General features: G+C 46.9%; 1 protein-coding gene across 1 annotated transcript in view; it reads right to left on the reverse strand.

Moving 5' to 3' along the window:
- The window catches only part of MYSM1 (Myb like, SWIRM and MPN domains 1), a 100,789-nt gene that overhangs the window by 21,635 nt on the left and 63,928 nt on the right, over positions 1–15,226 (reverse strand). Inside the window, exons 17-18 of the mRNA XM_082264801.1 lie at positions 9,187–9,319; positions 1,550–1,655 (exon numbers count right to left, since the gene is read on the reverse strand). Of these exons, the coding sequence (XP_082120927.1) occupies positions 1,550–1,655; positions 9,187–9,319 (239 nt within the window). The remainder of the gene's footprint in view (positions 1–1,549; positions 1,656–9,186; positions 9,320–15,226) is intronic.

The raw sequence follows: 15,226 nt of genomic DNA on the forward strand, positions 1-15,226 counted from the left end.
CATTAAGATAAAAAACCTTCTGACTTGACAACCACAAAAAAACCTGGAAGCTGATTGGTTTCTATGCACGGCTGCACCAGATTTTGCACTCTTTAACCACTTGATGACCACCCACCGCAGATTTACTGCGGCAGGCGGCCGCTCCTGGGCAAACCGACTTAGTACTACGTCGCTCGCATAGGAGAATCAAGGGGGCAAGCGCCCCCCCCCCGCTCGTCAGCTGGGGAGCCAGCGCGTGTGACAGGCGGCTCCGATGGCCGCCGGCCACTCGCGATCTCCCACAGTGGATCCTCCTGTCATCCTCCTGCTCAGCGGGGGATGGGCAGATCGATCCCCCGCTGAGATAAACGGAGTCCGTTTGACAGACACAGTGTGAAAGAGCCCTAAGGCCCCGTTCCAGCGGCAGACTCCGTTCTGCTGAGTGGGGGATCGATCCGCCGATCCCTTGCTGAGCAGACGGATGACAACTCCGTCTCCCTTCTGTGCGTGGAGACGGAGGTGTCAGATCCCCGCTGTCCTCTATGGGGAGATCGCATGAGAATGGACCGCTTGTCCGTTCTCATCCGATCCGTTCCACCAGACGGATGGAAAATAGGGTTTTCATCTGTCCGGATTTTACAGACAGGATCGGATGTCAGCGGACATGTCTCTGCTGACATCTGCTGCCCCATAGAGATGCATGGGGCGTCCATTCAGATCCGCCTGAAAAACTGCCAGGCGGATCTGAACGGACCATATGTGTGAAAGGGGCCTAACAGGAGTGGTGGGATCCCTACTTTGAAAATCTTGTAAAATAAATAAATAAATGCACGAGAATCATTTTTGCTTCCTAAAAATCAAGCATTAATAATAATTAAAAAAAAAAAAAGTTAGAGCTGATGATAGGATTTTATAACAAAAACATTTAGAGCTGAACTGGTTACAATTACCAGTGAAATTATAACGGTCAAAACCGGATCTCGCCACCCCAGTTCCCAACTCCACCCACCTTGCTGAGATCAATGAAAGAGGTTTATACTCTCTATGATGGATTTTCTGTATAGGTTATATTTTAATTAAGGCTGCATTCACATGTCAGCTTATAATCGCGGGCAGAACCGCCGTGGTTCCGCCCGCGATTCGGAGATTTATTGCAAATCGCGGGACGCCTAGCGTTGCCCGTTGATTTGCAATAGCCCCCCAAACGCTGAGCGATGTTGCCGCGATTTATGCCCGCCGAATCGCGGCAACATCGCGCAAACAAAATCGCGGGACGCAATACGCTCCAAAAAGTACAAGAGCTTCTTTGGAGCGTATTGCGTCCCGCGATTTTGTTTGCGCGATGTTGCCACGATTCGGCGGGCGTAAATCGCGGCAACATCGCTCAGCGTTTGGGGGGCTATTGCAAATCAACGGGCAACGCTAGGCGTCCCGCGATTTGCAATAAATCTCCGAATCGCGGGCGGAACCGCGGCGGTTCTGCCCGCGATTATAAGCTGACATGTGAATGCAGCCTTAAACTGAACTTTTTGGATGCACCGACAATGTTATGAACCCAAGACACACACACCTGTGAGATAGGCGATACTTCTCAACAATCCACTTTGTCTTCTCAAATATGGCCTCCCAGCTCGGCTGACCGGACATCTGCTCTACATCAAACCTGTATGGTATTCCTATTGGTGGAGAAAAAAAATATTTGATGACTTTTTCAGTATTATTTAAGAGAAATTAATTATGTTTAAGGCCCCTTTCACACATATGGTTCGTTCATCAGTTCAGTCACGTTAAAATGTATCAGTTTTTCATCCGTTTTTCATCCATTTTTCATCTGTTTGTTGTCCGTTTTTTCATCCATTTTTTGTCAGTTTTTTCATCCATTTTTCTTCTGTTTTTCATCCATTTTTAATCCTTTTTTTCATCCATTTTTCATAAATTTTTCACCCGTTTTTCATCAGTTTTTCATCCGTTTTTCATCAATTTTTCATCCATTTTTCATCCGTTTTTTTACATCCACTACCAATGCAAAAACGGATGAAAAATGGACCGTTTGTCCGTTTACATCCGTTTTTCGTCCGGTCCGTTTTTTTGATGGATGAAAAATAGGGCATTCATCCGTTCAAAAAACCGGTCATTGGAGGAAGCAGGGCAAAAACGAATGTTAACGGATGATCATCCATTGTCACCCGTTTTTACGTAGAGATACATTGATGTCTGTTTTTCATCAACGGATGGATGAAAAATGAACAAACGGACCTATGTATGAAAGGGGCCTAAGGCCCCTTTCACACATACAGTCGGTTCAGTTCATCAGTTCAGTCACGTCAAAATGTATCAATTTTCCATTCCTTTTTCATCCCTTTTTCGTACGTTTTTTGTCCATTTTTCGTCCGTTTGTCATCCCTTTTTTTTTACATCCACTACCAATGCAAAAACTGTTTGTCCGTTTACATCTGCTTTTCGTCCGATCCGTTTTTTTATTTTTTGAAAAATAGGACATTCATCCGTTCCAAAAAACGGACATTGACGGAAGCGGATGAAAAACGGAAAATTCCTATCATACTTACCGTAATTTTCCTTTCCTGGTGGTCTCCATGGCAGCCTACGTGTGGGTTAACCCCGCCTCCTCTCCAATGGTATAGGACCCCCCTCTATAAATTTCAGCTTGCAGGCACAGCCAGTGTTCCATATCTTAGCCGAATCCAAGACCAGAGGGTGGGAACTCCGGCTGCCATGGAGACCACCAGGAAAGGAAAATTACGGTAAGTATGATAGGAATTTTCCGTTTTCCTGGCAGTCTCCATGGCAGCCTACGTGTGGGAAATAACTAGCCCAAACCACACGGGTGGGAATGTTTCAAATCAAATTTTACTTCAAATTATTAGCAGACAAAACAGTCAAGCCAAAATTAACTGAAGATAAGGAGGCTGGCTCCACACAATAATGTGTCATGAACGTATTTACAGAAGACCATGAAGCTGCTCTGCAGACTACTTCTGGTGCAACATGATGTGAAGCCGCCCAGGACGTTGAGATGCTTCTCGTCGAGTGGGCTGTCACCGCCTCCGGAGGAGCCAAACCCTCTACACAGTAAGCTCGCTGAATGGCAGACACAATCCAGGCCGCAATGGACCTTGACGAGGCCCGTTTCCCTCTATTCTTGCCTGAGAAAAGGACGAAGAGATTATCCGATTGTCTGAAAGAAGACGTTGACTGGAGATATTCCATAAGAGTTTTCCCTACATCCAAGGGATGAGGTTCATTATCCTCTGAAGAACGAAAGGTAGGAAGTACAATCTCCTGGTTCTCATGAAAAACCGATGATACCTTCGGATTGGAATTGAGCATCGGAATTAGGACTACTCGGTCCGGGAAAAACGTGAGAAAAGGTTCTTTATAACCAAGAGAACTGATCTCAGAAACTCTTTTAGCTGAAGTGATTGCTACTAAAAAGGCTGTTTTAATGGTAAGATCTTTAATGGAGTCCGACAAACTAGATCTTGAAAGGACGTTAAGGACAAGGGGAAGGTCCCATTTTGGGAACCTTGGCTTCCTCTGAGGTCTGAGTCTGACCGCACCTTTGAAGAATTGTTGTATGAGTATATGCTTGGCCCAGGAGAACCCTGAGAACACCGATAAGGCTGATATTTGCACCCTGAGAGTCCCAACTGATAGGGACTTATCCAGACCTGCTTGAAGGAACTTCAGGACTTCTTGAACTCCGAAATTCAGGGAATGATTTCCCTCCGGGTACGTGAATTCCAAGAATCTAGACCAGACTCTACAGTAAACTCTGTTCGTGCTAGGTCTCCTAGAGTTCATTAAAGTAGGGATTGCCCCAGGAGGGCATCCGAGTGACTCCAACCTCTCCCTCTCAAGAACCAGACCGTTAACCTGAGCAAGGCGGGGCAGGGGTGTAATGTTGTTCCCTGCGAGAGAAGGTCTGGTTTGATGGGCAGGGGAATCGGGCTCCGATAGCTGAGTTGCAGGAGAAGTGGGAACCAGGGCCTGTTCGGCCAGTGAGGGGCTACCATGACGATCTCCACATCTTCTGCTTGGAGTCTCTGAAGAAATCTGAGGATGATGGGAAATGGGGGAAAAGCATATGCCCTGCTGAATTCCCATCTGTCGGTCAGAGCATCCGTTCCGCATGCTTGGTGACACTTGCTGCGTGTGAAGTACCGGACTAGCTTGTGGTTGCATGGAGATGCAAACAGGTCTACTTCTGGTGAGACCCCTAGGGACAGAATCCACTTGAATGAGTCTATGTGGAGAGACCACTCGTTGTGATTCAACTGAACTCTGGAAAGGAAATCTGCCTGAACATTCTGTGGCCCCGGAATGTAGGCCGCCGAGATGTTGGACAGATGGGCTTGGGCCCATGTCATGATTGGGTCTACTTCTTGAAGAAGGGAGAGACTCCTGGTACCGCCCTGTCTTTTCACATAAGCCACTGCCGTGGTGTTGTCCATTCGAAGAAGTACGGATTTGCCTTCTATTAGATGATGGAAAGCTTGAAGAGCTAGAAAAGCCGCACGAAGCTCCAGGACGTTGGAAACCGGGGAGTGGGCTTGCGGGGGCCATTTCCCTTGAGCCACCTCTGTCATGCAATGGGCTCCCCAGCCAGAGTTGCTGGCGTCGGTTGTAATGATGACCCATGTGATGGGGACTAGAGAATGGCAATTGAGCAGGTTCTTGCGTTGGAGCCACCAAAATAAGCTGCTCCTCATGCTGTGGGAAATAAAGATATACTGATCGTGATCTTCCGGATTCCACTGCCGAAGGAAGCCCCTCTGAAAGGGCCGCATTCGCCACAGTGCCCACTTGACCATAGGGGCCGTCGAAACCATTGTGCCGATGATCTTGAGACACTGGGATGCCGTCAGAAAAGAGGATGAGAGGGCTGGAAGGATCCTCTCCCGAACCACCGGGATTTTCTCTAGAGGCAGAGAAAGTGTATTCTGAACGGTGTTGAATTGAGCCCCTAGATAGACCAGATGTTGAGAGGGCTCCAGATGACTTTTTTGAAGATTCAACAACCACCCGAACTCCATGAGAGTTGTAGTGACCAGGTCCCTGTGGAACAAAGTTGATCCCGGTCTTGTGACAACAGTAGAAGATCGTCCAAGTAGTGATGTAGACGTACACCCTTTGTTCTGATTAGAGCCACCACAGCTAGAAGGACCTTGGAAAACACCCTTGGGGATGTGGACAGGCCAAAAGGAAGGCAGATGAACTGGAAGTGTTGATGTTCTACCGCGAAACGAAGGTACTTGTGGAAGTTTACTGCTATAGGCACATGGAAATACGCGTCTTTGAGATCTATTGACACTAGCCAGTCTCCTGGAAGTACTGCTTTCTGGATAGTAGATAAGGTTTCCATTTTGAACTTTTCGTTCTTGATGAACCTGTTGAGATAGGTGAGATCTATCACAGGGCGCCAGGATCCATTCTTCTTCTGTACTAGAAAGAGGGGCGAGTACACGCCTTGGAATCTTTCCTGCACGGGCACCGGAATTATTGCGCCCTGAGCTACCAAAGTGCTTACATAGTCGAGCAAAACGTTTCTTTTCTCGTCCTGAGAAGGCAAGCGAGTGGGAATAAATCTGGACACGGGATCTGTTGAGAAAGTCCATGTGTGTCCTGTGGACACTGTCCTGATGGTCCAGAAGTCTGAGATTGAGGCCGCCCAGACACGCTGAAAGTGGAGCAGGCGTGCCCCCACCTGGCATGTCTGAACGGGCCCAATCTCAAAAGGACTTCGAGGTTTCTTGACCGGAAGGTGCTGAGCCTCTGACCGGCTTACGAGAGGATGCTTGGCTGCTCTTCCAATTTCTCCTGTAATCTCGCCCAGGCCTATATGAGCGGGCATCCTTTGATCGCTCTGCAAACTGCTTTCTTGGTTGCTGCTTCTTAGGGCCAAAGAGGCGCCTATCTTGGGGAAGGAGACCTGACTTTCCACCCGTCACTTTAGTAATTGCATTATCCAATTTGTTTCCAAATAAAGAGGAACCTTCAAAAGGGATTTTGCACCAAGCCTGTTTAGAGGCTGGGTCTGCCAGCCAGGGACGCAACCACAGGGCCCGTTTGGCTGTGACAGAAGCCAACATGGATCTGGATAAGAGACGTAACACATCAATGGATGCTTCTCCAAGAAACACAGAAGCTAACTTCAGTTCCTGAACAGGAGAGTTCTCTACTGCATCTTCAGACACACTTCTTAATTTTAGTTCAACATCAGAAACCCAGGTTTCCATGGCCTTAGACATGGCTGCTAGTGCTAGCACAGGTTTACAAGCCGCACCGGCTGTGACATAAATTCTTTTTAAATCCAAGTCCATCTTCCTATCCAGAGGGTCTTTAAAGGACACCGCATTATCCAGCGGGAGTGTAACGTGTTTAGCCAGTCTGGAAACTGCAGCATCAACCAGAGGAGCTGATTCCAGGTGACTGACTTCTTCCGATTTAAAAGGATACAACTTGGACAGTTTGGAGGATAAGGAGGTCTTGCTGTCCCCTTTACTCCACTCTTCTAGGATGACATCCTTCAATTCTGACAGGAGCGGAAAGTTTAGCCGCTCTTTCCCCAAATGTTTGAAAAACCTTCTCTGTTTTACTTGTGGGGTACTGGGATCTTCCCATTTCAGAGCCTCTTTGACTGCTCTTATGAGAGGTGCAACAAGGGCAAAATCAAAACCCCCAACTGCACCTTCCTCTTCTTCCGAATCGCTCTCTGAGGATTTCCCGGAAGTGAAGCTTGGCTGAGAGGGACCTTGCTCTTCAGGAGCATCAGCAGGAGAGCTGGGAGTAGCAGATCCAGGTGTGGGACTAGCATTCCACTCTTTCATGGATTGTTGGACAATCCGTTTCACCAGGGATTCCAATCTCTGATCTTCAGACTCTCTTTCACCAGCTGCACGAGCGAAACAGGGCTCGCAAAGGGACTTGTCCTCCGGGACATGCGCCCCACAACCCCAACAGGCTCTCTGGGCCGTATGGCTACTGTGGCGGTGTGTGCGGTGTCTGGAGGAGGAATGTGAGCGTCTCCTCTCATGTCTGCTCCCTGATGGAGACTCACGGCGTCTTGACCTTGAAGATGATTCTCTTCGTGGCCTGACAGGGTCTCTTTCTTGACCAGACCTGGAGGAGCTGGGAGAAAGAGAAATCCAGGGAGACACAGGATTTAGCCATGAATCATGAGCCAGCATCCCTCCCTTCATATCCCTCTAAATGTACCAGCACTCACCTGTTGTGAGAGGGCTGGCCACAAGAGGGCGGTGAAGCAGGATCCATGTTTCAGGCAAAACCACAAACTCACTAGGAAGTAGAGCATACAGGGATCACTACAAAGCAATAAGGAACATTCAGGTGTTGTCCTAATATGCATCCAACCGCTCTCCCCCCCCCCCCCTGCATACCACAAAAAGGTATGCAGCATCCGGTCCCCACATACCTGGTAAACAAACGGACAAGGTACCGGGAAGACGTCGCTATGCCCACAGTGCATTCCCAAATGCTCTGGAGCTGACAGGCGTTTAAATTTCCGCGCCAGGATGACGTCAGCGATGGCCGCCCGTGATTGCAAGTGCGCATGCGCGGACCAGGCCTCGCTTCCGATCGCGGCGAAGTGCGCATGCGCAGGCAGCGAGCGGAGCTCCATTACCATACAGCGCACGCGTCCGCCGGACTGAGCGGAGGGGAAGCAGGAAGGAGATGGCTGGAACGCACGGAGCGTTCCAGCCGCCATTGGGCCACCAGGGATAGCAAAGAAAGATAGTTTGGAGACAAACAAACATAACAAAAACACTGCCATGGAGGAGACAAATCTTCAGACCCTGTCAGGATATCCGTCGGCCATCCGAAGCACCGCACAGTTATCAGCCAAAGGGGATTTTGAAATGTCACTCACCCGCCCGTGGCTGGGCCCTGGACATAGACACCGACTTTTCATTCTGAGGTAAGCCGACCAAATTCCAACAGGAAATAATCCAAATAGTTGATCCTTGGAGGAGGACAAAAAAGGAACACTGGCTGTGCCTGCAAGCTGAAATTTATAGAGGGGGGTCCTATACCATTGGAGAGGAGGCGGGGTTAACCCACACGTAGGCTGCCATGGAGACTGCCAGGAAACGGATGTTAACGGATGATCATCCATTGTCATCCATTTTTACATAGAGATACATTGATGTCCATTTTTCATCCGTCAACGGATGGATAAAAAAAGAACAAAACGGACCTATGTGTGAAAGGGGCCTAAGGCCCCTTTTACACATACAGTCTGTTCAGTTAATCAGTTCAGTCACATCAAAATGTATCAGTTTTCCATTCATTTTTCATCCGTTTTTCATCCGTTTGTTGTCCGTTTTTTCGTCTGTTTTTCTTCCATTTTTCATCCGTTTTTTTCATTTGTTTTTCATCCGTTTTGCATACGTTTTTTCATCTGTTTTTCATCCATCTTTTTTACATTCACTACCAATGCAAAAAAGGAAGAAAAACGGACTGTTTTCCATTTACATCCGTTTTTGTCCGATCCGTTTTTTTGACGGATGAAAAATAGGGCATTCATCCGTTCCAAAAAACGGACATTGACGGAAGCGGATGAAAACGGATGTTAATGGATGATCATCCGTTGTCATCCATTTTTACATAGAGATGCATTGATGTCCATTTGTCATCCGTCAACGGATGGATGAAAAACGGACAAACGGACCGTATGTGTGAAAGGGGCCGAAATGTTTATCTGTAGCAGTTCTTACCTGAATTAAATTTGGTATCAGCCCCCCTGAACAGCAGATCTGAACAGAGCCAATCAAATATGCTGCAGTGCAAGCAGCATGCTAATAGGAGAAGATATCGGAGTGATAGTGAAATAAACTCGTGGTATATGTACAATATCTCATTTGTGCAATTAGGCCCCTTTCACACTTGTGCGACTTGTCCTGCGACTTGGGACTGCAAAGTCACATGACAGGTCGTACTCCATGATTACCAATGAATACCGTTCATATCTGTACGACTTCAAGTTGCAGCGACTTCAAAGTAGTCCCTGCACTACTTTGGGCCGATTTGAATGTGTTTTGAGGTCCATAGACATAGGCATTGGTTAAAGTCTAGTTCAAATTGCGGCAAAATCGCACGACTTTTAGGTGGCATAAGTGTGAAAGGGGCCTTAGCAGTTTGGGGATCAGCGTCAAGTGATTTACTTACTGTACGAGCCGTCCTCACTCAGATCGTCACCAATAACCAGGCAGGATAGCTGTGACTGCGGCAGGGGGTTACTGCGGTTATATGGACTGATGATCATCCCCAAAAACTTTGCTCCTCCGCGAGAAAAATAACTCTGAATGAAAAGGAAGTAAATGAATACAATGAGAGATGACTAGAATACAATTCAGTCCACTGCTTGTTAACCTCTTCATGACAACAGGACAATTAAGGGCAAGATGCCCAGAGCAAATGAACCACTTCCGGACCGCCCACCGCATATATACTGCGGCAGGGCGGCCCGGCTGCACAAAATTACTTACATGTACGTGATTTTGTGCAGGGGTTTTCAGGGGGTGGGGGGGGGGGGCGCACGCCGCTCCCGATGTGAGTGGACAGAGCGGGAGCCAATCAGCGGGTCCAACAGCCGCGATTGCCGCCGGTGTTCTGCCGAAAACTCCAACTTGCCAAATTCTCCAACAACTTTTTTTTCGGTGAGTGTACATTCCGAATAATTGGAGATTTCGACCACTTGGTGTTTTCACAGAACACCGACAGCCTATACACTCTGGTAGATACTATAATTAGTGCAGATTGTTAGTCCGCCTGCTAATTGTCACTGCCCTGGAGGCGGCCATGTTTTTGGTTACTAGCGAGCGGATTAACAATCTCCACTAATTATAACATCTACCGGAGTGTAAAGGCTGCCGGTGTTCAGTAAAAACACCAAGCGGTCCAAACCTCCAATTATTCCTGGTGTAAACTCACTGGAAGTAACGTAGTTGGAGATCTCGGCAAGTTGGGAGTTTTAGGCAGAACACCGGGACCCGTTGGTCGTTCGGCGGAATGACAGAACGGCCGTCTGCCTATGTAAACAAGGCAGACCGCTATTCTGTCACAGAGGAAGAGAGAGATCTTGTGTTTCAGCTAAGCTGAAACACAGATCTCTCTTTTTACTCTAGTAAATCCAGTCCCCCCCTACAGTTAGAAAGCACTCCCTAGCAGCACACTCAACCCCTTGATCACCCCTAGTATTTACCCCTTCCCTGCCAGTGTCATTTTTACAGTAACAGTGCATATTTTTAGCACTGATCACTATATTGGTGTCACTGGTCCCTAAAAAGTGTCACTAAAGCCCCGTACACACGTACCGAATGTCGGCCGAACGATCGGCCGTCTTTTGTCCGGTGCTGTCCTGTCGGCTGAAAAGTGCAAAAGACTGCACACCAATTTTGTCGGCCAACAACAGCCGACTGCAGAAGTGATGTCATGTGATGGTTAACTTTCCGTGTGTTTTTTCTTTTCTGAGCATGCCCAGTCTTGCTAATCGGCTGTTTGTCGGCCGAATTCTGTACTGACTGGCGAACAATCGGTCGTTCTGGTGACGGCCAACAAAAATTTTAAAGTCTGCACGACAGATTCTGTTCGGCCGAAAATGCGCTGTCGGAAGCATCATACTAACAAGCCTACAACAATCGGCCGATCGGTCGTCGGCCGAATATTTACGGCCGACAATCGGTACGTGTGTACGGGGCTTTAGTATCAGATTGGTCTGCCGCAATGTCGCAGTCCTGCTAAAAAAATCGCTGATCGCCGCCATTACTAATAAAAACAACCAAAAATAAATAAAAAGTCCAAACATCTATCCCGTAGTTTGTAAACGCTATAACTTTTGCGCAAACCATTTAATATACGCTTTTTGGGATTTTATTTTACCAAAAATATGTAGCAGAATACAAATTGGCCTAAACTGATAAAAAAAAAAAAAAAAAAAAAAATAGATTTTTAAAATATTTTTATTGGGAATGTTTTATAGCAGAAAGTAAAAAATGTTGTATTGTTTTCAAAATTGTTTTTTTTTTGTTTATAGCGTAAAATCTAAAAATGGCACAGGTGATCAAATACCATCAAAAGAAAGCTCTATTTGTGGGAAGAAAAGGACATCAATTGTATTTGGGTACAGCGTCGCACGACCGCGCAATTGTTAATTAACCACTTATCCCTGGGCGGACGTCATATGACGGCGGTAACTTTGCGGTAGTGTACCGGGATGATGCCTCTAGCTAGAGGCATCATCCCGGTACCGTTGTTTAGAGCCGACGGTTGGCTTTCCGCCGGTACCGACCGATGCGGCACGGGAGCCGCTCGATCGTTACCCGGGGGGGCGGGAGGGGATGTCCCCCCCCTCCCGCCGCCTTCCGTGGCTTTTACCGGGGCTCCCGTCCCACCGGGAGCCCCGAGCACCCAGCCGGCACGTCCGCTGGCTGGATGGAGTCCCGATCAATGGCGGAAATGGCTTTGATCGGGTCTCCGATGACGTAACCCGGAGGCGGCGTCCATGACGTCACTTCCGGGTTACTGTGCTGCAAAAGGCGGCAAATTTGAAAAACGGCTGTATGCAAAAACGCCGTTTTCGGCGTTTTGCATGCAGGGAAGTGTAGTGGAGGGGTTTTTTAGACCCTCGATCCCTCCATAAAGAGTACCTGTCACTACATATTGGTGTCACAAGGGATGTTTACATTGCTTGTGACAGCAATAAAAGTGATCAGATTTTTTTTTTTTAAAACTGTAATAAAGTTAAAAAAATAAATAAAATAAATGGGAAAAAAAAAAAAAAAAATTTAGCCGCCCCCGTCACCGTTAGCTAGCGCACAAAAAAAAAACGTATACGGAAGTCAAGCCGCAAATGAAATCGCTGTTCAAACCACACATGTGAGGTATCGCCGCGATCGCCAGAGCGTGAGCAATAATTAAAAAAAAAAGAGCTACACTCTAACTCTAAACTGGTAACCGTTAAATAAATTTAAAGCGTCGCCTATTGAGATCTCTATTGAACGTAGTTTGTCGCCATCCCACGGGGGGGTGGGGGCGGCAATTTTAAACTGTAACATGTTGGGTATCTATTTACTTGGCGTGACATCATCTTTTACAATATACAAAAAATGGGCTAACTTTACTGTTTAGTATTTTTTAAATGCAGTGAAATGTGAGCTTTCAAAATTTTTCCCAAAAAAATGGCGTTTTAAAGACCGCTGCGCAAATACCACGTGACAAAAAATATTGCAATGACCGACATTTTATTCTCCAGAGTCTTTGCTAAAAAAAATATATATATAATGTTTGGGGGTTCTAAGTAGTTTTCTAGGAAAAAATACTGGTTTTAACTTGTGAACAAAAAGTGTCCGAAATAGGACTGGGGCTTAAGTGGTTAAAGTAACTCAACGCCGAATAGCAAAAAAAATTGACTGGTCATTCAGGGGGTAAAACCTTACGGAAGTGGTTAAAGTAATGCAGTTCCGTATCACAAAAAAGGACCTGATCATAAAGGGGGGTAGATCTTCCAGAGGTCAAGTGGTCTTCTAGATTGTAAGCTCTAACAAGCAGGGCCCTCTAGTTCCTCCTGTTTTGAATTGTACTGTAACTGTATTGTCTTCCCTTACATTGTAAAGCGCTGCGCAAACTGTCGACGCTATATAAATCCTGTATAATAATAATAAAAATACATACCCTGTTCTTTTTATTAATAGTATAAAGGTACCAAATTAACCTGTTCCCGACCGCCCGCCGCAGTTATACGGCGGCAGGCAGGCGCTCACAGGCAAATCGCCGTAGCTGTACGTCAGGCTCTTTCCCGACGCTAGGGGGCGAGCGCCGCTCCGATTGCCGATTTTTAAAAAAAAGGGCTACACTCTAACTCTAAACTGGTAACAGTTAAATAAACTTAAAGCGTCGCAGATTGAGATCTTTATTGACCGTAGTTTGTCGCCATCCCACGGTGGGGCGCAATTTTAAACTGTAACATGTTGGGTATAGTGTTGAGCGAACACGGACTGTATTATTCGTGTTCGTACCGAATAATTGGATTTTTGTTACCCGAACACGAACACGGACACTTTACTGTATATTCGGGTAAAAATCCGTGTTCGGTCGTTTTATTTCCGGGTTTTGCATGCTTTGGCGCTCTTTTCATGGCGGGCTTTCAACAGCCAATCAACAATCGTTTAACTGGTGTGCCTTAAGCCATCCCAGCCATGCCTGCAAATGTCTCAGTAGCTGTGATTGGCCGTCTGAAGCATGTGACCAAGTCTTTATAAGTTCGAGGCAGCCGCAGCGGCGTCATTATGCTGCTTAGATCAGGGACAGAGCACACATCAATGTGCTGGCTGCTGATTAGGGAAAGATAGGCAGGAAAAAACCATTTGTGTCCGGATAGAATTGAGGGACAGGTCGGAGTGTTTAGGCAGGGCGAGTTGTAGGCATTTTAGGGATAGAGTCTGCTGAATTATAGGGTCAGTGTGTTCTACAAACTACAATCGATATTGCTGTGTGGTGTGGGATAGGAGATAGGCAGGTGTCAGTGATCCACATCCATTTTTCTGTGTGTGGGCTGCAGTGAACACAATCTTTTTGGGGTGCAGTGAACACAATCTTTTTGGGGTGCAGTGAACACAATCCTTTTGGAGTGCAGTGAACAAAATCTTTGTGGGGTGCAGTGAACAAAACCTTTGTGGGGGTACAGTGAACACAATCTTTGTGGGGTGCAGTGAAGACAATCCTTGTGGGGTGCAGTGAAGACAATCCTTGTGGGGTGCAGTGAACAAAATCTTTGGGGGGTACAGTGAACACAATCTTTGTGGGGTGCAGAGAAGACAATCCTTGTGGGGTGCAGTGAACAAAATCTTTGGGGGGGGGTACAGTGAACACAATCTTTGTGGGGTGCAGTGAACAAAACCTTTGTGGGGTACAGTGAACACAATCTTTGTGGGGTGCAGTGAAGACAATCCTTGTGGGGTGCAGTGAAGACAATCCTTGTGGGGTGCAGTGAACAAAATCTTTGGGGGGTACAGTGAACACAATCTTTGTGGGGTGCAGTGAACAAAACCTTTGTGGGGTACAGTGAACACAATCTTTGTGGGGTGCAGTGAACAAAACCTTTGTGGGGTACAGTGAACACAATCTTTGTGGGGTGCAGTGAAGACAATCCTTTTGGAGTGCAGTGAACACAATCTTTGTGGGGTACAGTGAACACAATCTTTGTGGGGTGCAGTGAACAAAACCTTTGTGGGAAACAGTGAACACAATCTTTGTGGGGTGCAGTGAACACAATCTTTGTGGGGTGCAGTGAACAAAACCTTTGTGGGGTGCAGTGAACACAACCTTTGTGGGGTACAGTGAACACAATCTTTGTGGGGTGCAGTGAACAAAACCTTTGTGGGGTACAGTGAACAGAATCTTTGTGGGGTGCAGTGAACACAATCTTTGTGGGGTGCAGTGAACAAAACCTTTGTGGGGTACAGTGAACACAATCTTTGTGGGGTGCAGTGAAGACAATCCTTTTGGAGTGCAGTGAACAAAATCTTTGTGGGGTACAGTGAACACAATCTTTGTGGGGTGCAGTGAACAAAATCTTTGTGGGGTACAGTGAACACAATCTTTGTGGGGTGCAGTGAAGACAATCCTTGTGGGGTGCAGTGAAGACAATCCTTGTGGGGTGCAGTGAACAAAATCTTTGGGGGGTACAGTGAACACAATCTTTGTGGGGTGCAGTGAAGACAATCCTTGTGGGGTGCAGTGAAGACAATCCTTGTGGGGTGCAGTGAACAAAATCTTTGGGGGGTACAGTGAACACAATCTTTGTGGGGTGCAGTGAACACAATCTTTGTGGGGTGCAGTGAACACAATCTTTGTGGGGTGCAGTGAAGACAATCCTTTTGGAGTGCAGTGAACACAATCTTTGTGGGGTACAGTGAACACAATCTTTGTGGGGTGCAGTGAAGACAATCCTTGTGGGGTGCAGTGAAGACAATCCTTGTGGGGTGCAGTGAACAAAATCTTTGGGGGGTACAGTGAACACAATCTTTGTGGGGTGCAGTGAACAAAACCTTTGTGGGGTACAGTGAACACAATCTTTGTGGGGTGCAGTGAAGACAATCCTTTTGGGGTACAGTGAACACAATCTTTGTGGGGTGCAGTGAACAAAACCTTTGTGGGGTGCAGTGAACAAAACCTTTGTGGGGTACAGTGAACACAATCTTTGTGGGGT

The sequence above is a fragment of the Pelophylax lessonae genome (assembly GCF_965119305.1).
Source record: "Pelophylax lessonae genome assembly, chromosome: 8".
NCBI classification, from domain to species: Eukaryota; Metazoa; Chordata; class Amphibia; order Anura; family Ranidae; genus Pelophylax; species Pelophylax lessonae.